This window comes from Neltuma alba, unplaced genomic scaffold, assembly GCF_004799145.2.
Source record: "Neltuma alba isolate B1F8T4 unplaced genomic scaffold, ASM479914v2 tig00004396_pilon, whole genome shotgun sequence".
Taxonomy (NCBI): Eukaryota; Viridiplantae; Streptophyta; class Magnoliopsida; order Fabales; family Fabaceae; genus Neltuma; species Neltuma alba.
In genome coordinates, this window is record NW_021633689.1 from 39,967 (window position 1) to 61,673 (window position 21,707).

Below are 21,707 nucleotides of genomic sequence, written 5' to 3' on the forward strand. Positions count from 1 at the left end.
GAAATAAAAGAATAAAGAATGAACTCTATTTCGCGCTCTCCTTTTAACTTTGTTCACAAGTCGAGGTGAAGTCATGGGGGCGGCAGAACAGGGCAGGTAATGTCCAATTCACTCTATAATCCAACGTAAATAACTTAAGTAATACACATTTTTGTAAAATCAACAGATTTTATATGGCCACACAAAGCATTCAATTTCGAAAGAGCTTTGTTACAGAAACTGCCACTGTGGTCAATCGCCCCCTGATCATCTTTTTCGCGATCTGCGCCGCAGGCTACCACCTAATATTAGTCTGTTCTTAACCGGTTTGACCCATTTTTATGGCTATTGTATAAAGGCAGAAGCCATCTGGATCCATATTTCCTCTTCCCATAACACCGCCAATAAAGAATTAGTAATGACAGCATTACACAAACCGGTATAGCCCATCTGTTCCAAATTCACAATCAACAAAAACTTTCCATCACAAACGTCCATGAAAATGGATCAAAAATTATGCTCATCTAAGATGCAAAAATGTAGGGAGTATCAGATGCGTGAATATAGAAAAGAGTTCCAAGTACCTGTCAAGATCCAAGATTGGGCTGTAAACAAGAGTTTCCCAAGTCGCAACTATAAAATGCCAAACTGGGTTATAGTAAAGTGATTCTGCTGACCAAAACATCCTTGTATATGTCTCCAGAAATATGAAGAGTAGCCATGCTCCAATTTCAATCAAAATGAACTTGATAATAAAGCGGCCAATAACAACCATGACAAGAGAGAACGCCACCAACCAATTGAAAAGCCTGTGGTTGTATTCCTTAATAAATAGAGCCCGAGATTTCTTTAACATCTGTGTATTCATTTGTTAAATCAAGAGGTGTTAAGCATTTAAACGAGTAGAAAATCGGCAAAAAGAAAAAAAATTACGACCTGAAATATTTGTTCATTTTATAGTCATTTGAAAAAATATATATATTTCGGCATGAATTATTCCACCAGTTACCACATAAAAGGTCATTTCCCAGTGCATAGAGAACACTCACTTCCATTAGGATGAATAGAAACTGAAATATTATTTCTTTTCAACGTTCTAAAGCTCCAAGAATTTAAATGTAGCAGAGTAAAAAAGTAAAATAGAAGTTATAGTAACCGACCTTCATCATGCGTTCCTCATAGTTTGTTTTTGACGGCCCAATGCACTCATGCTCAAAACTTTGGTTGCACTGCAGGAAACCTGCATTAAATTTTGCCATGGTAGGAAGCCTGAGAACCTGAAGCTGATCCATTTTGTCCTCACATCTGGTGTACAATGCCTCGCAGAGCTTTGAAGATCGATATTCATTTTGCATAACAAAATTGTTCAACACCTGCATGATAACCAAAGTGGATATAAACCAAAAAATTGTCATACTCAAATTCCCAGTTAGTAGAGAGCAGAGAACCGAAGAGCACCATTTCAATGCTGCTGCTTGATACAATGATCCTGATTGCAGTTCAAAGATATTTGCTGCTATTTTTTTTTTTTTGGGTGAAAAATGAGATATTTACTGCTTAAATATTCACCCAAACGAAAATCATAAATTAATCACAAACACAATTGGATGCTGTGAAGCTCTAGAGGCCTCTAACACTCATGTTAGTTTTCTCTAGCTGAGTGTACTCGCTATATCAAGGCTGAATCAGCTACATGCAAAGTCGTAGACAAATCCAACATGGAATGAATGATAAATCAAACAACTAACCCCAAAAAAAATATATTTATCATAATTATAAAAAAAAAATGCAAATGTTATCTTTTAATTGTATCAATTGTAAATATCCTTTTTAATTTTGAAATTACAAAAACCCTCTTGAATTATTACTCTCCAGGATTTAAATCTTTCAAACTTTTTTAACTGTTGCATAGCACTTTTTTTTTCATCTGCAACTCAAGTTCCACAATTTAAACACATTCAATCTAAAGACCTGGTGGTTAGCCCTCCTGTTCCTAATTTCTCTTCCCAGAATCTTGATATAAATGTCGCTCCCAATTCAGAAGCGTGGTATGGGCTATAGGACCAAGGATTTGAGAAGGAAAGCTCACTGGGGCCATAACCCAAAACAAAAATTGATAAAAGATACTTTCTGCTAGCTTTTGCTTCTTAAGTTACTAATTCTCCTTCAGCAGATTATTTTTACGATATTTCAATCCACTACAAAACTGTGAACAGTACCTTCTGAATTTCTTCATCCAGTTGCTCAACTGATTTCTTAGCATGGTGACGTCCAAAATGTTGCTCATCAAAGGCCCGCATTGCTTCCCCTCTAGACTTTTCATGAGCCTCCTGCAATGATTCCTCTGGAAGTGGAAAATGCAATTTTGCCATCCTTTCACTGTATAGCTTTAGACACCTCTCAAGAATACCCTTGTTGAAAACCTCCACAAGGGAACCTGTTGAAGGAATCTCTCCTTTGTTCAAGGCTTCGAGAATCTAAAAAATTGAAATGTGAAAATAAAAATCAAGGTTTAATGAAGATGTACAGAATGAAGCTTCAAGTTCTTACTCTAAGGAGCTCATTATTGTCACAACTCATAGCTTTACTCTATATAAAAATAACTAAATATTTAAATCCCCATACCTGCTCCAGAAAGGAAACGAACTGCTTCCCATTCAGTGATTTTCCCTGTACAATCTTGGGGCGAATGATGCTAGCAACAAGCTCTTTCAGTTGCTCCCTTTTCTTAACATATGTTGGATCAAGTTCACCATCCTTCAAGTCACAAAGTTTTGTTCGCTGAAGATGTGGCTGTTTTGACATCCAACATATAAGTAAGTGCACAGGGAGGTGGAACTAGATGAAAAGAAAGCTTAGATAGGTGCTACTTGAAATAACACTTGAATTCATGCGTCAGGAAATTACTTTCAACGCTAAGATCACATTCTTCACAATAACCAAAAATTAAAAAAAAAAAAAATGAAAGGCCGTGGTCTTTCCCAACAAGTGTGAGACAAAGGAAAAGGAAAGCGTGTTGTTCATTATCCATAGACCAACAAGCGTGAGAAAACAGACAGATTGATCAATCGTAATTTTCCATTTTTCATGTTTTGGACGTCATGTCTTGTGTAGTGACAAAACTAGCCTAGACACCATAGCAAGTGCCATAAGAGTTAAATTTGCACAGAAATAGAAGAAAACAATTTAACAAGCCAAGGACAGATAACTTATGAGAACTTCAGTCCAATATGTTTGGCATATGTAGGAGTCTGGACTATGGGTTGGCTTGGAGGGAAAAATGCGCACTCTGATGGAGAAGCCAACAAGACCAACCCCTTTCATTTTGATAGGACCGACCTATTTAAAAATAACTATAAGAGGCGACAGAGGCAGAAGCAAGCAAAAGGCAACAGTCCCTTCTAAGCAACCAGGGAGTTGACTTCTATTTCCTACCTTTTTGGAGAAAGTAGCATACTCTAATGTCTTTTAGGTCTGTGTACTAGGTTATTGTATTTTGGGAGAATGTGCGGTTTACTTTGAATATATTAGCCGTTATAGCCTGGGGGGGGGGGGGGACATTTTTGCATGAGAGAATAGTGAGGAGAGAGCTGACCTCTCGAATGTCAGGTCCAATGTATGAGCTGTGAGTGTGTGAACTATTTTGTAACTTCCTATCTCACACTGAGTACGAAGATTGTTATCGATTAATCATATTTGAGCATTATTCCACGGTTAGGGACCATTTTACTGTTTTATTAGCTGTATATCACTGTTTCTGCTCTCGGTTCCTATCACATTTCAACTCAAATACAAAACAAATATGCTTACATCAAAAACTCCATATGTTACACTAAAAGAACTTGAAATGGGGTTGAACAGGGTAAATAATGAAAGAGGTTAGTAAAAGAAGGGCTGGCACATACCTGTGGTAAGCTAAAGGCAGTACTGTTGTCTCCCATGATAGCTAATGAATCCCGGATTTGGTTAACCTGATGAAGTGAACCTCTATTGTTAACATTCACTTTAAGACTTGTAAGACTGAATTATATCAGAAATTGGGTTTCCCAAGTGGCAATACCATATCAATATTTTTGTCCCCTGCAATTTAAGAATAGAAGGGACTACCATTAGACCATTTTTTAATATGGAAAATCAGATCATAAACATAATTCAGTTTGGTTCTAGCTGTGCACTAACCATCAGTATTGGGAACTCGTCTAAGAGCTTCATTCACTAATTCCTGCACCGATTTACCTTCTGCAGATAATTTGACAAATATCAGTATCAAATCAAGTGCCCGTGATGAGCAGTGGTAACTGACAGAGATGCAGTACCTCAATATACCAACCTCCCATATTTGTTGTCAGTGATCAATACGATTTTACAAGGATTTTCAGATAGAAGATTCAAAGAAAGAAAGAAAAAAGGGGACAAAAACAATGGCACAAAACTTGCTAGTATATGATCACAAGACAGAACTTGTCGACTTACGTAGAAAATCACGTTGAATAAGCCACAAGAGCTTGGCAGGTTCAAATGCAACATCTTGGCCCTATAAAATTTCCAGTCAATCAAAGATTACATCAACAAGCAAAAAAAATTCATTAAAAATTTTATTGGCGGAAGAATAAATCAAAATAAAAGTATTGAGGTCATGCTATACCTTCACTCTGTTCAACCCATAAACATTGCGCATTTGAACATGAAAAGGTTACAAATCAAACAAACAAGTTAGTAAATGCAATAATACAAAGGGATGAGGAAAACTATTTAAAAAAGTAATAATAATAATAAACTATGAAACCAACAAACACACAAGTTTCACGAGAAGCAAACCTCCCATAAAATTCTTCAGCAAGCTCAACCGCAAAAGACAATCGAGAGATGTCAGCTTCACGTATCTGAAAAATGATTTAAAATAAGATATCTGCTTATTATCAGCTAGAAGATCCTATAGCATCCACCAAGCAATTGAAAGTTAAGACCCCAAACCAGGAAATTCACCCATGCACTTAAGTTTCCTGTAAGAGAAAAGATTTGTGCTCGCTAGTTCAAAGACAAAAGGTATTCCCACAATTGTCTCAGTTTTTTAGCAATTTTCAGATACAACATAGGAGAGGTCTTTCCTCCACAACAGAGCATCATTATTTGTCGGACTGAGGTTCCTGTAAATCCTTGCAGATTCCGCTTAGACACCAACACCCCATCAATCAAGAATTTTTGCTCATTGAAAATAAGTTATCATATGAGGATTAGAGATAAAGTAACTCTATTCTCTTACTGCAAAGCATATTTCAATCGATTTTTACACCAGATCCCCAAATCCCTTCTCCACACTCCACACCTTCCAATACATACCTATGCTGTCAGTTCATGCAGCAAATATGTCTCGCTTCTTTTAAACCATAACTAAAACTAAATGATATACAGAACATGACCATTCCATTATACAATTTGTAATGCTGCAAGTTAGTCAAAAACACAACAACAAAAAGGCAGAATGACATAGTAAATTCCATGGAAAAGTCTAAAGAAGCAAAATAAACACAAAAATTAAGGGCCCTTCAAGTCTGGGAAAGAACGAGGCTAACTTTTTGTTGAAAGAGCAAGAAAGGATAATACAGCTGACAGAAATCGAAACATCATTAATTAAATTTTTCCAAACAAAATAAATCAAGTAACTAGTTCCCTAATAATTAAAAATAACATGAACTGCCTGACTCCTCATGAAACAATAATATGTGGGCTGAATTCCTGTTTGATTAAGACTTCTGATAGAAATATGGGCCACCAGTCCTACATCAGATAATACCTAAAAAAGGCACTTAGAGGCTTAGAGCCCAACAAGTTTATGCTCTACAAGCTTTTTCTAACTTGTTAATTCTCAGAGTACAAAAGAGTTGTTCATATGTCCATCAAACAAGATAAACAAGAGTACTGAACATAAATTTTCACTAAAAGAGAGGCTGGCAAGTGGAACTTACTGTCTCAGGCAGATTATAGATAAGCACAGAACTTAAGACAGTTGCTAGAGCAAATATCCTGCAAGAGAAAAGATCAACTTAAAAATAGTAATGACTATTAACGCATACAAAGAACTACATGGCCTGTCTGCAAATACCTATCATCATATACGTTTGACTTCCCAATGCTTTCGAATCCTTCTGTATCAAGGTAAAAGACAGAAGTCCTTACCCCGTCAATATCCAATTCTATAGGGGTTCCCCAAACCCAAATTCCTGTATGATAGAAGCCAAAAGAGGAAAAAAGATATATTACAATTAATATCTAAATCTATTAAGGCATTATTATGAGGAATAGGTCAATTTCCACCCACCTTTTGTCTTGGTGTCACGCATGTGTCCAACACCAAATCCTACCAACATACCACTTAAATCAAAATACAGAAAGCCATCAAATCTTCCAAAGAAAAAAAAATCCACAAAATGCTAAAATTGAAGGTAAACTACAAGCAGCTATAAAAGATGGACCTTCATAACAAGAAAGAGAGAGAAGTTGATTGAGAAGAAAAGATTTTCCAGAGCGATATGGCCCAATCACCTGATACACAAAGATTCCCCGAGCATGAAAATAGAATAAGGGGCAAAAATACACACGCACTCACTCTGATGCTTAACTTCAAATAGTAAAAACTACGATGAACCAATACAGAAACACTTATCTCCAAACTCTTATAATATACAGATGTTCTAGTAAAAGAGAAAAAAATGAAACCCAATGTTAAAGTAGCATTCAAACTTACACCCACAGCTGCGATTGGGTTTGTTATTCTCTCAATAACTTCCAACCCTTCTCTTGAAAGACGAAGTTTTGTATGACCAGGATCAGGTTCCACTATAGGAAAGCTGGGCACAGGAAAGGGGAAATCAGAAATAAGGGACGCTTAAAGCAGAGCATGAAAAGGGAAAAGAAGCCAGTTACACTGAATCTAACAGGAATATAGTGGCAAGAAACTCAGGAGTAAGATGTAAGCCAGCAATGTGACATTCACGGGAAGTTAAAAAAGTTTGATCGGTGAAGTTGATTAAAACAATTCAATTATTATAAACCAATCCACCATAATGGGACTTGAAAATGGGGTATCCAAGTTCATGTATCACTCAACCATTATAATAATGTCCTCGGGAAGCAAAGGTTACACTCATCTGCAGTTGTATAAATTACAAACTACCTCCAGACTTTGGCAACCATCACTGACACCATCAGGTCAAAATTAGGCCCAAGTGGATTGTGTTTATAGTGTTACTTTTGAAGAATACAATCACTAAAGCAAAACAACAGAAATATTCAAACTATTGACCAACTTCCCCCTCTGGTTGGCATCAAGGAAACCGCAATAATGCTTCTGGAGTAGGCATGACTTCCCTTTTTCCGAAGGTAAAGATTGACTTTGCCAAAGGTATTGTCATAACACGGCTTAGAACATTTTTATCATCGTTTCTTCTATGTTATTCACATAAATTCAACCTTTCACCTCCTAGGAAGTAAAGCCAAAACGTTTAAGACCATTTTGTTTTTTGTATCTCATAGAATAACAGTTCACTTCCCATCACCCCAATAAGGAAAACGAAAACGACAAACCAGAATCTAGCATTTTAAAATTTTTAACTTTTTTCAAGTACGAGAACCAATATCAAATCTTGTGAACTTTAATAGTCACTGGCAACCAGATCTCGGAATTAAGCAAACTTTATAAAAGAAAACAGAGGTCAATCACTTACGCTTGATGAAAATTCTCAATCGAGAAAGACCAGGAAGCGAAGAGGCAGAGAAGCAACAAAACAACCAGGAACCTAGCAGGAGTGTCCATGGCAGAAATGCTAAGACCCGCTATCTGCCAAACGCCGAAGAACTAAGAAGGCAAAAGGAATGGAAGTGCAGAGGCGAAGCAATCATAGGGAGATTAATGTAGCGAGTGCTGAAAGCAACCGTAAGATAAATGCGATCTGAAGGAAATCCTCGAGAGGGGTGTACGTTAAGAATCATGCACCCACATGGAATGAAAGAGAGGGAGAAACTGAAATACGTGGAATTGAGTCTGGCTATGAGGCGGGGAGGATTTTCTGACTGCTTCAGGTGTTGAACATTTGTTCGGAAAGCCAAATGGTCCGAGAGGCCTTGACACGGCTAGTTTTCCTTGGGTAGCTTCTCTTGCGAAACTGAACAGAGTAGAATAGCCAACAGGGGAATGGATCTCAATTCTGGTTCAAGGGAAACGAGATTGAAAACGGGCCTGTCCGGTTTTCAGCAAATTATGGATGATCATTCCAAATAATAAAATATTAGATTCATAATAATTGCAAACGAATTAAATTATTATTTGAAGATTTTGAATTAACTTGTTATTCGACACAACTTTAATTACCATATGTGTTGTGCTTGATTATTAATTTTACATTTTTAATTCGTTTTATTAAATAAAAATATTTAATTAATGATGATGCTCTCGGAGTTTCTAAAAAGGAAAAGTCCAGTATTTAATTAAACAACTCAAAATATAAGCTGCATCACGAAAAATGGCCCGTTTTTCCATCAGAATTTAATGCCCCGGGATGGCACCATCACCACGCCAATGTTCTGCAATCTTGACTTGTTGACTTGGACGCAAACTTGTGGGATTGGACATCGATATACCAATTCGATCGGTCGAGGCGACCAAAAAAGCAAAAACAAAATACGTATAACCAGGTCCACTGGGAAAGGATTCCCCGTATCCTGGATTTCATGGTGTTTTAGCTATTCGATAAGCTTTTCTGTTAGAATTTATTATTATTTGATTAACTGATAACATATGATTGACATTACTATGAGTTTGCAGTTTCTAGAATTAATATTATTTCAATCTCAATTTTGATAATTTAGTTCCTCTAATTTAACATTTAACAAATTCTGAGACAGTACTAATTGTGGGCATATAGACCCAATGATTAATTATTATTCATTTCGGCTATTTTAGGCCAGAATACGGTTATTTTTTAGGGAAAAATATTGAAGCCCATAAACACAGGACTCCACTTTGTCAAAAAGCAAAAATCAAAGCGCAACAACCCCTCAACTTAAGGCCCACGAGCACGTGCTTGTTACTGGGCCTCATCTTTCCACTAACCCCGTTACTTGAAGAACAAAATAAATAAAAACACACACTCCATGTCCTTCTCTAGACTTGGATACGAACAGACGGCCCACAAAGAGCCACAAACGAACAGCCCATTCTCCGTTTAAATAGACCGCTTCTTCAAACGGAAGGCCCGTCTTTACGTCAAACCGAACCCGGAGTCCTTTAACGCCCCGTTTCCGAGGGAGAAGGTAAAACAAGACATGCACCCCAATAATGTCCCCGAAAAAATAAATTAATTAAATTTTCCACAACTAAGTTCATTTCTTTAAAAATCATGATGACACTTTCGTTAGGAAAATTAGTATAATGTTACCTCCGGTCCTTAATACTGTATTGTTGTGGGAACTTATGCAAAGCAGTGAAAAATAATATTGAAATTTTAAGCTCGTGCGGGTTCAAGGGGGAGGAAAGAGGAATAGAATGGTGCTGCGACATAGGGAAAGGCGAATGAGGGGAAGAAGGAAGAGGGACACAGACAGAAATTAAATAAAGGGAGGGAAAGGCACTCAAACGTGAATGGGTGGATGAATGGTGTCCAAGTGTGTATTTACAGCATTCGAATCTGAACCACTCGACCCATATCGTCTGCTTCTTTTGCACCGACACAGCATACAAAACTCGTAATTGCAAAATTTGAATCCCCACGCACACTCTTCGCATTTAGCATTTCAAAATGGTAAAAAAAAAACCCTCGACTCTCACACCAGATGGAATCCTTCCCTTTATTTCATTTCCTCTTTCTCTCTTCTTCCTTATTTTGCTTTTTGACCGCAACGATCGAGAATGGTCCCTCCCTATTTCTGTGGTCCACAATGCGAACGGTATAAAGAGTTGTATGCCTTGCCTCAGTACAGGACAGTTCAGATATAATCATGATGCAGTCATCTATTTGTTTAGCTACACTGTGCTTCCCTGCTCACCATATATATGTATGCATGACCTTATCTTAACGTTCTTTCCACACATGATTATCCGTGACATTGACAAGTAATTGGTTCTTTGTGGGTTCTAGAGATCCGGAGAGGAGTTTTTGAAATTTTGGGTATGCCCATGCATGTGGGCAATACAATTGTTTTTGGTCCTTTCTGGGAAGAGGACAAGAAAAGGAAGAACTCGCTAGCATTAATCAGAAGAGATGTGGTGAGTAAGCAGGTGACGAAGGGAGATGGATTGTACTAAAGTCCAGAGCTTAAAAGACAAGATTATTGACTCGGGCAGAAGCTGCTCATGGGTAGCGCCCTGGCCTTTCCGAAAAGGCGAAGATACGTGCCTGCCTCGCCTTGCTTTCAACAAGCTGCAACTTCGAATTAATTACGGACCTTGGACTTCTTCTGGCTGAGAGATAAAGAAAATCTGACAACCTTTCCGACACCATTTCGAAATACTATGTGACGCCAAATCTAGCCACAAATCCTTCCCCCGCAACTTTCTTTTTTCTGTATATAATAACTTTAGCCTTCAGTTTCGTGAAACATGTGACGATAATAAATTAAAGATTGTTTAGACAGCTATTTTCCTTTACCAAGATCCATGTTTAGCTATGTTCCGTGAAAGTTTTCGTACACAGCGGCAAGTATGAATCAGCGTAAAAGGAATAATAGTGCCATTTGGTTCCCGTTTGCCATTTTTCCAAACTAAATGAAGGAAACTCGATCATTTCAAATGGTTGAATTTGAATTTGCATGGGGCTGGAGAAAAACACTTTGAAGACGATAATGAATCGTTTAAATTTGCAAAAGAAGCGGCAGCATTGGCAAGGCAAGACGACGCGGAGGTTGAAAACTAACTAAAAAGAACGGTGAGTTGGGTTAGATATTATGGGGTGAGTAGGTGAGACGTTGATTCCGAGAGGTAAAATAACTGCATCTTTCCTACGCTATTGAAGCTGAAGTCACGCCCCAACAAACTTTCCTTTTCTACTTTCGATTCTCTTACAGTGACAACCGTCCTTTAACGTTGTTAACGGTCACACGGGTAGCTACTGATGGATAGCGCCAGGTGAGAACCAGATCAGCTAAGGCACCGCTCTGAATTCTTCTAATTAATTATAAATTATATTAATCTGGTATTTTGTATTCCGGAGTATATTGATGCCGATGGAAAAAAAGTCAAGTGGCATGAAGTAGTTACAACAATTTTTTTAAAAAAAAAGTACCCAAAATCATAAAATGTCTCGCGTGCCCGTGGTGCAAGGAGGATGATGCTTCCTCTCCTTTGTTGGAACCAGTTTCAGTGCTCATCTCTTTGATGAGCACCATATGCTCATCAGATCTGAACCGTCTATATCTCATTTGAACGGTCCAGATTTAAAATCTTTAATTAATCATTTTTAAATAGAAAAAACTATTTTTTTGAAAGAATGATAGTTAAAAGATCATTACTATTTTAGATTCTATACATATTAAAATAATTATTTTGAATAAAGAAATTAAAAAGAAATCAAATCTAAACTATCCAAATAAGATATGGACCGTTCAGATCTGATTAGCTTATGGTGCTCATCAAATGGATGAGCACCGAAACTGGTTCCCTCCTTTGTTTGGGTCTGCGGGGTGGGATGCTTCGATGCAATAATATACTGATGTTAGGTTTTAAAAAAAAAATACTGGTATACTGATGCACTGTGGTTAACTGTGGTGAACATTTAATCCAAAAATACTTGTAAACTTGTTTTATATAAATTGAGATAAAAGTTCTCTCGTATATCTATCTCAGTTAGTATGAGGTCTCCCAAACTGTAGTTAACTGTAGTTAATATTTAATCTAAAATAATATTTTAAAATATTTAGAAACACATTTCATATACATCAGATAAAATTCTTCTTACGTCATGTAACCGATCCCTGCCAAACTGGAGGAAACGGAAAAGCAATGCACAGTTTCCGAGGCTCTATGTGGCGACCGGGGCTGGTACGAGGCCAGCAGCCTAGCACACGACAAAAGCACCGTTGCATGATCCGCAAACACCAAACGGCTCTCTGCCCTTCTCATTTTGTTGACCCGCCTTGTTTTCCTTGGGTTGCAAGTGCAATGAAAAGATGACCAAGGTGAATTAAAAAAAAAAGACGACTAAGGATTTTAAAAATACGGTTCAAATAAAGTATATAAATTAAATTATATGGAGTTTGAGAGGCCAATGTGATTACAATATTCATTTTATGTTTTATATTAACTGTCTTTAAAATTTTTGAAAATTAATATGGTACATTCATTCAGTTTTGAAAAATAAATGAGGAAAAATGGAAAATAAAGAGAATACTACAAAGAAAAAAAATTTAAAAAGAAAGAAAGAAAAATTACTATTTGTTATTAAAAAATTTATTAATATTCTCTCTCTCAAATTTTCTTCACTCTACTCTAGTCAGAGTAAAGTGAACGGAATGATTCTCGATTGTCTTGAGCGCAGCTCTGTCTTTGGAGTTAGTGGGTAGGTCGCTTTCAAGCATCTGTTGCTCGTCTTCCATGTTAGCAAACGGGTTCATTTCCACTCCATTTGCATTGCGCAGGCGCGTAGCAATATGTTGAAACTGGAGAAGGGGGACGCAAGTTTCCGCCAGCAGCACGACTTCTCATTCTCTTGCAGAAAAAAGTTTATTTGAAAAAGAATACTTTAAAAACTTTTCAAGTAAATTAATGTCGCTTCCATGGAGCTTTGTATTTTGTTACAATATGAGAAACAAGATAATTTTAAATTTAGAAAGACCAATTAGACATCGGGAAGGTTCACCAAAAGAGCAAGTGCAGCTCAGTATCAAACGCTAAATATCAAATTCTCATTTCGATAACCAACTTTATTCATTCATATCTATTATATCAGTGATAATTCCATCCCTTGCATTAAAAATAGAAGGGAGACTCAGGACTGTGGCTTCCCGGGGAAAAAAAAGGGAAAGTGAAAACACAGGCGAACATAGTTAATAGAAGCTGCTACAGCCTCCAGTTACAAGATTGTATAACTCCTGATTAGTAAGAAAGGACAAAATTTTATGGGCGTTCATCCAAGACAGCTGATAATCCAGTCACGACCTTGAACCCAGAAATCTTGGGCTTGAGGTGTATCACATCAGGTGGCTTCCATTCCATCACCTCCTTCCCCTTCTCATCCTGCCCGGAAGAACCCTTAGAAAAAACCAACGCCGATCCATCCGACTTCCCACCGGCAGAATTTCCCATCAAAGCCTCCTGTTTCTCCCGCGTCTCCCCGATTTCCTGCAAGCAAAGCACCGGCGGAGTAACTCGAGTGTGAGGGGAGAGCCACTTTGCTTTCACGTATTCGGCCTTCCTCCACGGCGGAATGTGCATGCCTGTCTTCTTCAAACTCTGCTTCGCTGCGTCCGATACAATAGCTATAATGCTCTGCAACCGATCCGACTTGCCGACGAATATGTACGGAAGGGTTTGGAGAATCGCCTTATAAGACTTGGTTGATCGAGCAATTTCGAATTCTGATCTGAAGTCGATGTCTATTATCACTCGTTCGTTTTCGATGATCACATCTATGTACTCATATTCCCCTGTAAAAGATTGTCCACATTAAAAATATCAATCAGACTGTAACCAACACACACATATATATCAATCAGACGCATGCATGAATCTTTATCTTAGTTTGAACGAAATCCCTGGCATGCATACATATACTGAAAAGTTGAAACAACGATGTTCTGAGAGAAAGATTCTGTTCCTAGCCAGGCCGAGTAATCTTTTTTTTGGATCCGTTTTTCCAGGTTGTTTAGCACCCTTTGTTTGCTCATGTATATATTAACAGAAACCAAACAGAGCTCAGCGACATTTTTCCGATGTAAAATAGAATAAAAAAGAGAGATTACCTGCGAGATGAAGGGGTGACTTTTCCCATCGAGATTTGCATATCGAGGCGTCGTATCCCAGGGCCAACAACTCGTCAGTAACAATCTTTCGGCAGAGGCCATCTCTCCGCTTGCAGATCTTATTCTTCTCAACGATCTTCGCAGTGTCTGCCAACAAATTCCTTTCGCAAACACTTGCACAGGCCACCAAACCCTGAGCAGTGTAAGATAAAGTGTTAGAAAAACGCTATTCAACTGCAAAAACCACCAAATAGCTCGTTTATTTCAAAGACAGGAAATAACTAAATCTGATTAAAACGCTCAAACCTTAAGGACACCAGACGCTTCGCCATTGGAAGAATACTTAGAGTCACCGAACGCGTCCCCGTCGTCGTCAGGGCAATCTTCACAGTTTCCGTTGAAGCAGTTGCAGCGGTTACGTACACACCTGACGGAAGTGGAGTGCTTCTCCTGATTATCCTCGATAAAATTCTGCACCATTTTCGCAAGGCACAAGGAATTCGGTTCGAAATCACTGGAGGCATTGAATCCGTCTTTGCCAAAATGCGGCTCATCTCCGGCAATTTTATCAGCCGCCGAATTCTTCAGAACGCCCGGGAACTGGCGCTCAAAAAGTCGTTTAAGGCGTGACTTCACAACCGGCTTGACTTGATCAAGCCCAGGTCCCTCCGCAGGGATGCTAGAATCGATTGGCTGAACTTTAGTATGGAAGGGCATGACTCCAGATCAGGGCTCCTCAATTCGCCTTTACCATATCCGAAGCCCGGGCTTACGTTTGAATCGGTAATTGAAAGAAAAAACCTTCTCGCGTCTCCGCCTCTAATTTCCCATTCGATGACAAAATATCAAGTAGTTAACCGAGAACCAAAAAATTATGGAAGAGAGAAAGGAAGAAATAATCAAAAGCAAGTGTCTCTGATTTTCTGCTACTGATATAGTTATACTGCCATAATGATCCTCAGGTTTACGACAAAAAGCATGGAATGACTTGAAAACTCTGCTAAGCAAGTACAGTCGCTTTTGCTTAAGCTTTCTCTCAGTTACGGCTAAAGTTCCGAAATAAGCGCCGGCACGATAAAATTAGGTGGATCCTCGGGAAATCCAAAGCATCAGCAATCGCCGGGGCCTCCATTCCAGCCGTCGCATCAGTCGAAATTTCCGGCGAGAAGGGAAGCCAGAATAAGAGCCTAGATTTTGCGCTGTTTATGGCGATGGCTTCTTCCAGAGGGAGGATAAGGAGCAGATTAGAAGGCAGAGGCGACATTTTAAAGGCGAGCAAGGGAAGGGGAAATGGGATGACAGGGACGAAACTGCCACCTGTGAACCTACGTGGCAAGCAGTAAGAAAAACTGGTGTGGGGATGCAGGGTTGCTAGGCCACGTTATGGGATCGTTAACGTTGGGGAAATTAAATACCGAAAATGCCATCGCATAATGCGAAGGATCAGAAGAGAGCACCCCTCGTGATGCGAGCGCATTGGAAAGAGAAGCCCATGGTGATGGCATGGCATGGGGAGGGCCCAGGGGGAAAAACCCACTCCTCGGGATGACAGTGTTACAGTGTAGCGCGTGACTCTTCGTTCACGAAAATGCCCCCAGTTTTCTGAATGAGTATCTTCAACGGGGGCCAGCATATGGGTCAAGGAGAAAGTAAGCATGAGGGCAGTACAGTAATATACAAGTTATGCGAACTCCCAGGTATTCCGCATTTTGTAAATTGCTTGGGCGTGAGCAACCGAAACTGAAAACGGTGGTTGTACTTTGATCTAGTTTTTTATTATGCTTGTAACACTTATGTGAGTTTTGTTTATTGTTTTGCTTTTTTTTTTTAATAAAAAAAATCTCTTTCTTTTTGGAATTTACCGGGGTCGAAGCATTTAAATTCCTAACTTTATAGGTTATAAGTTTATTTTTTATCAACTGTATTATTGGTTAAAAAAATTTCTTTCTATTTATTACCTTATCAGCACTGATGGTGTTGGCACTGTATTAATTGAAACTGGTGCAATGTTTAATTTTAATTGTTAGCAGTTTTTTTAATCCCAAGAGATGTTAGCGCTTACTACTACTGGTTAATATAAAGGTTAATTAAAAATTTAATTTAGTCTTATATATAAAATCTTAACTTATTCTATTTTTAATATTTATTTATTTTACCCATTTGTAATTTCTATAACGATTGCACATATGATTGATAAGATATTTTAAAAAATATGAAATTTATTTATTAGAAATAATTAATTTAACTAATTTTTTTAATATTTTAAAAATTAATTATTTAAATCTTATATTAAATATCCTGACATAATTCCAATTTAGCAGATGGGTCGTGGTTCTCTATTATCCTTTTTTTATGTGATCTCTATTTTCTTTATACTTCACATGTTTTATATTTTTCATTAAAAACATAAAGATGATTCTAAATATAAAACTCTAATCCACTTTGTTTCATATTTATTTATTTATTTTAAGACATTCCTTATAATAATAGTAGTTCTAACAGATCTACTTGATTAGAAAGATATTTTAAGAAAGATAATATTTATTTATTATAAATAACTAACTTTTTTAATCTATTCAAATTAGTTAATTAGTTTTTACATTCAAGACTTGAGATAGCAATATAGCATGATATATTCTCACTACTTTCTAGGCGTTGGTTAAACCTTCTTACAAAACATTAGTTAAACATGTGTTTGAAAATTAAAAGTGATATATCAGTTACCTATTTTAACTTTATCAAAAAATATGATTGGAAGATTTTTTTTTAATATATCCTGTATTTAAAATTCTCTCTTATTCTTCATTCAAAAAACTATCATTAATTACTATGTGAATTTTTTTATATTTTGAATCAAAATTTTCATTTTGTATCTGTGTTATGGAAAGTAAGCATCTCTTGCGAATTGCCTATGGCCAAAGTAAACGAAACTGAAAACGATGGTTTGTGTAGGTGATATGCCTCCATTGCCCTCGGAAAGATGCTGTTTTCTTCCCGTGGAAGCGGCGTAAGGACTGAGGGTGAGCAGTTGTTGTAATTTAAAAAATAATAAAGATTAATTAAAAATAATAAACATGTGAAAAGTAATTTTTCAAACATGTCCCTATAAAGGACAAATAAGAGGAAAAATGTATAAAAAAGAATATAATTAATATTTTGAATAATTTCATATATTAAATTAATTAGAAATAAACTGATAAAAACACATTAAATATTTAGATAAATAAAATTTTATAAAATTAATCAAAGCCATTTAAAATTTTAATCTCTCCATGAAAAAGGACCGGAGGGAGTAATTCGGAGGGAGAAAGAGGGGCTAAGTTTGATTGACAAGTGTGGCCCGGGTTTGGTTCTCTGAACCATCTGTCTTTTTCTGCATATCTTCAAGCCTTCTTTCTGATATTAGCAGTTGATTTTTTTTTAAAAGCACAGATGATAAAATTGCAATTATTAAAAATAAAATTTTTAAAAATTTACGGTTAACATGTGTTTCATATATCTATATCGATAAGTGAAAGAAAGTCTTGCTGTTATTCATTTCGGGGGACGGCTGCATCTAATGTACAGGTTTTCTCAGTCCACTGATTGGGAGATTTTCTCGTCATCGGGCATAATAATCAAATGCAGCTGGTGTTTTCCCAGGTTATCCAGCTAACCTTGCAGGGGCTTTATTTTGCTCGAGGGTTTTGACAAATCAGAGTTGACCATGAAAAAGTAGGAATACTTCAGCAACACTTAGCAATAAATTATGACTCTAATTTTTAATATAAAAGTTTGACTTTTAATTTAGTCATGAATATAATATCTCAATCTATTTTATTTATTATATTTATCTATTTTTTTAAAATAGTTTTTGTAGTAGTAGTATATGTTAAATGTTTCATCAAATGATAATTCTAACTAATACACATTATTAACAATAATGTTCTGGAAAAGACGACAATATTTTATTATAAATAACTAACTCAACAAAATTTTTTAATTTATTTAAATTAGTTAATTTGCTTTTGTATCAGGCACCGAAGAAAGAACGTGATATTAAAGCATAAAACACAAATAAAACTCTCAAGATGACTCAATATAATATGGTGCGGGTATATTTCTGTGCTGTTCTTTGATCTTCTCGACTCTCGAGCTTCACAGATAATGGGCGAGACCACGCATGTCACGAAAGATCTGTACTAGGATTCGGCAATGTATTTTAATTTGTCTTTTTGGCAGCCAATCATGCAGGCTTCGATTCAATATCACGCTTCTCTGGAGTGCTCTCATATAAGGAAACCCGGCATATCGTGCATTAGAGTTCTCATCAACAGTCCTTAAATTGGACCTGGCGTGAGCGCCAGTACAATCAAAAAAATTTTTGATAAACAAATTTTTGAAAAGGAGTTGGAATCACTCACGGTTCAAGGGCAGTACAATCAAAATACTACCTCCAGTGTTTTGTATAAAATTTTATTTACTTTTTATTTCTATTCTAAATATAAAACTTTAATTAATTTTGTCTCTTATATTTATATATTTTTTTCAAAAAAATCATTCTAATAATAATAGTTATAGCCAATACACTTGATTACCAAGGATATTTTAGGAAAAAAAACACATATTCATTACAAATAACTAACTTAACTTACTTTCTTAATCTTTTCAAATTAGTCAGATAGCTCTTATAATTAGGATCAGAGGTAGTATTAAAGAAATATTATCTCCAGTCATTGATATAAGACCTCATTTGACTTTTATTTTGATTCTAATTATAAAACTTCAATCCACTCTATCTCTCATATTTATGTATTTTTTCTCAAGGTAGTTCCTCTAATAATGATAGGTCTAGCCAATAAACTTGATTAGTAAGGATATTTTAGAAAAAACAACATATATTCATTATAAATAACTAACCTAACTAAGTTCTTTAATCTCCCAAAATTAGTCAACTGGGTCTTATAATTATGATCGAAAATGGTACCTAAAACCACTGTTTTGCTGATCCAATTTATGTTGTAAGGAAGTCACAAGGCCAATAGTTATCTTACGCAGCGTACTAAATTATAAAGAAAATTATAATGAAATCTCAATATAAAAAAATAATTTCAAACAAGTCCCAATAACATGTTAGAAGTTGTTATTTTTTTACTTTAAGATTTGTCATTACATGCTGTTTAGAATGTTATTGAGACTTTTAATAATTATGTTTCTTTTTTCAGACTTGATTGCAATGCTCATTAAATTAAATTAATCACAACGTCAACCAACAATAGATAACTATGCGGTAAGAATATTATCCTCTCATTTTTTCTTTCAAGACTCCAAATCAGTCCTTGCCAGACTGTTAATTGAGTAGCAAGCAATAAATACTTTTTGACATTTATAATCAGTCAAGAGAAATTTAGTTAAACACAAGAAATTACCAGAATGCTTGAAATGCCCAGAAACATTTTTAAAAAGTGTTTTTACATAAATTAAAATAGACTTAATTATTTCATTTATTGTAAAATTATTTTTAAAATTATGACTTGATTTTTATCCAAATATTCTCTAACATCTTGCTAATATGACACTATTCTCATAGCGTAAATAGGGGTGGCTATTTCAAATGTTCCTCATGCCTGAGTGATACGCAGTTATCGCCGCCTCGTGACTGATCATAGCCCCATCAGAGCCTCCCCCCCTTTTTGTTTTCCCCCTTTGAATGGCATCAAAAGCTTTTCTGCTGGTTGAAATTTAGGGACGAAGAGCATTCGAATCTTCTTGCCGTGACGATGCAAGCCCCCGTGCTAAAAAACTTTCCTAATTCAATGACATCTCTCGTAAAAATGCTTATTCTTATCTGTCAAAGGTGCTGAAGTTATTTCTTTTATGAATCTTTTTATGATTTTGTTTAATTAAAAAGACAGGCATCATCCCCCTACGTACAGGAGAAAAGCAGTTCTAACCCGTGACAAGCAGGAATGAAGCTTATGATCATCACATTATAAGGTTATTAATTAGCATGAAATTTTTAATTATTGGCCCCTTTACTGGCTGGCTTCTAGATCCGTCCCTCCTTGAGTACTTGTGTATCTGTCCGATCATCATCACTTGCGGGTTTTGCAGGCTGTCTGGTTTTAAAAAAAGAAAAAAAAGAAGTATTTTTTTTTATTTTTTTACATATACCATAAAATTGTGCATAAAACCATGATTTGGTTTAAAATACCCTAATAAACAGTACTTTTGTTTTGACAGTGCGGTGTTATTGTGCCATTCCTCGTTCCTCTTCCCCTCGCATCCCTCTCTATTTTTATTTTGTTCTGCCGCTTTTGCTAGACGCTTCTAAAGTTAGATTTGCTTATCAGCTCATGTTGCGGCAAAGGGATACAAAAATCTTTGATTCAGACAAATGGAAGGCGGACGAAGAGGAAGGAGGAAGCGTGGGCCATAGGCGTGGATTCGCAGTGCCATCAGTGGAAAACTGAAAATACGAACAACGTCGAGATCAAACAGTGCCATCATCGACAGGTTCTTCCTCTCTTCTCTCAGAGCTTCTATCCAATTCACACCGTCGAAGAGAGATGGAAGCCAGAGTCCTACCGCTTTCGGTCGCATGAAGAAAAACGCACACGAGTACAAAGTCTCGAGTCTATTCTGAATAGGCGTGGGATATATGGTAGTAAAATTCAGCGTCAGGGACACCATTTAATAAGGCTTTAGCTCCACCGACTCAACATGGAAAAGAATTATCCTCACTTTATGCATTTGTCCGTTTCTTTCTTCTCCGTCATCAAAACAGCTTTTTCTGTTCGTATTTTTTCAGCAATACAATTTCACCCGAGAGAAAAAGTTTGACATCTCCATAAGCAAATTGCACTGGCCTCTCGATTGCACTTTACACTGTGTTTGGCTTGATAGAAAGACAGAAAAGAGAGGCATTTCAATGGAGGGAAGAGGAAGGCAGGGGAAGGAAGGAGAGAGGAAGGAAAGAGAGAAGAGGCAAAGAATATTAATAATCTTTTATTTAAATTGATTGGAGGGGAATGAAGGGGAGGCATTTTAATGATACCTTATTTGACATAAGAAGGGAAGGGACGGGAGCTATTCGAAAATTAACTATTTTATTCTTATAAAATTTAAATAATTTTTTTTATTTTATCAACACGTATGAAGCAGTTTATCAACTTTAAAAAAATATTAGGTTGTGCTTTTGCCACAACCACAACCTACTGAGAAAAACAAAACAGAAAAATTGAAATCAAATTTTTTGTCATAATGTTATTCGTTGATTCTGCTGGTTTCAAAAGAAAAATTATATTTTTAACATTTTTTATCTTTTATTTCTTTTTTTTTAATTTTTAACTAATTAAAATATTTTTATTATCTAACTTAAGTTAATATTACTATATATTGACTTTTTAAAAAATATTTTAATTCTTCATTGTTTCTTTTTTTTTGTCCCAATGATTTGTATAATTTTATTTTTTTAAGCAAAATTTTAAGCAGTTTGATTTTTCTAGTTGAATTGTTGAATATAAGAGGAGGATGGAGTTGAATTGATTAGAGCTATTGAAATTATAAGATTGAAAGAGAAGCGTAGAATGAAAGGGTCAAAGAGAGGATAAAAGAGAAATTATATTATTTTACTAATACTAGTTATAAAATTAAATATTTTCTCTCTTATCTCCCATCCAAAAAACCTTATTTTTAAAGGGGAGGCTAAGAAGAAGAAAGGAGGGAATGGAAGCCCTTCCCATCCTTAAAATTTCTTCAGCCAAATGAGGGGAGGAGAGCGGCTCTCTTCCCTCTAT

General features: G+C 36.3%; 2 protein-coding genes across 2 annotated transcripts; both read right to left on the reverse strand.

The window, feature by feature from the left end:
- Positions 1–8,112, reverse strand: LOC114744599 (guanylate-binding protein 4-like). The gene is made up of 17 exons (XM_028932765.1): positions 7,704–8,112; positions 6,725–6,827; positions 6,453–6,522; positions 6,299–6,337; positions 6,083–6,200; positions 5,946–6,003; positions 4,798–4,862; positions 4,625–4,631; positions 4,453–4,513; positions 4,159–4,218; positions 4,040–4,059; positions 3,885–3,950; positions 2,605–2,772; positions 2,199–2,456; positions 1,140–1,352; positions 564–835; positions 1–429 (listed from the first exon to the last, which is right to left on the reverse strand). Exons 1-17 carry the CDS (start codon positions 7,790–7,792, stop codon positions 288–290), a joined length of 1,809 nt encoding a protein of 602 aa, XP_028788598.1. The 5' UTR covers positions 7,793–8,112; the 3' UTR covers positions 1–287.
- A 4,741-nt stretch (positions 8,113–12,853) lies between these two features.
- Positions 12,854–15,168, reverse strand: LOC114744589 (uncharacterized). Its single transcript, XM_028932759.1, has 3 exons — positions 14,236–15,168; positions 13,930–14,122; positions 12,854–13,614 (listed from the first exon to the last, which is right to left on the reverse strand). The coding sequence occupies exons 1-3, from the start codon at positions 14,644–14,646 to the stop codon at positions 13,085–13,087; spliced, it is 1,134 nt and encodes a 377-aa protein (XP_028788592.1). The 5' UTR covers positions 14,647–15,168; the 3' UTR covers positions 12,854–13,084.
- Positions 15,169–21,707: the final 6,539 nt, after the last annotated feature.

Coding starts and splice junctions, on each gene's coding strand:
- LOC114744599 (XM_028932765.1), bottom strand. CDS start 7,792: ATGGACACTCCTGCTAGGTTCCTGGTTGTTTTGTTGCTTCTCTGCCTC. Junction 6,338..6,452: donor CTCTCTTTCTTGTTATGAAG/GTCCATCTTTTA, acceptor GTATGTTGGTAG/GATTTGGTGTTGGACACATG. Junction 430..563: donor CCAATCTTGGATCTTGACAG/GTACTTGGAACT, acceptor AATTTGGAACAG/ATGGGCTATACCGGTTTGTG.
- LOC114744589 (XM_028932759.1), bottom strand. CDS start 14,646: ATGCCCTTCCATACTAAAGTTCAGCCAATCGATTCTAGCATCCCTGCG. Junction 14,123..14,235: donor AAGCGTCTGGTGTCCTTAAG/GTTTGAGCGTTT, acceptor TACACTGCTCAG/GGTTTGGTGGCCTGTGCAAG. Junction 13,615..13,929: donor GTCACCCCTTCATCTCGCAG/GTAATCTCTCTT, acceptor AATCTTTTACAG/GGGAATATGAGTACATAGAT.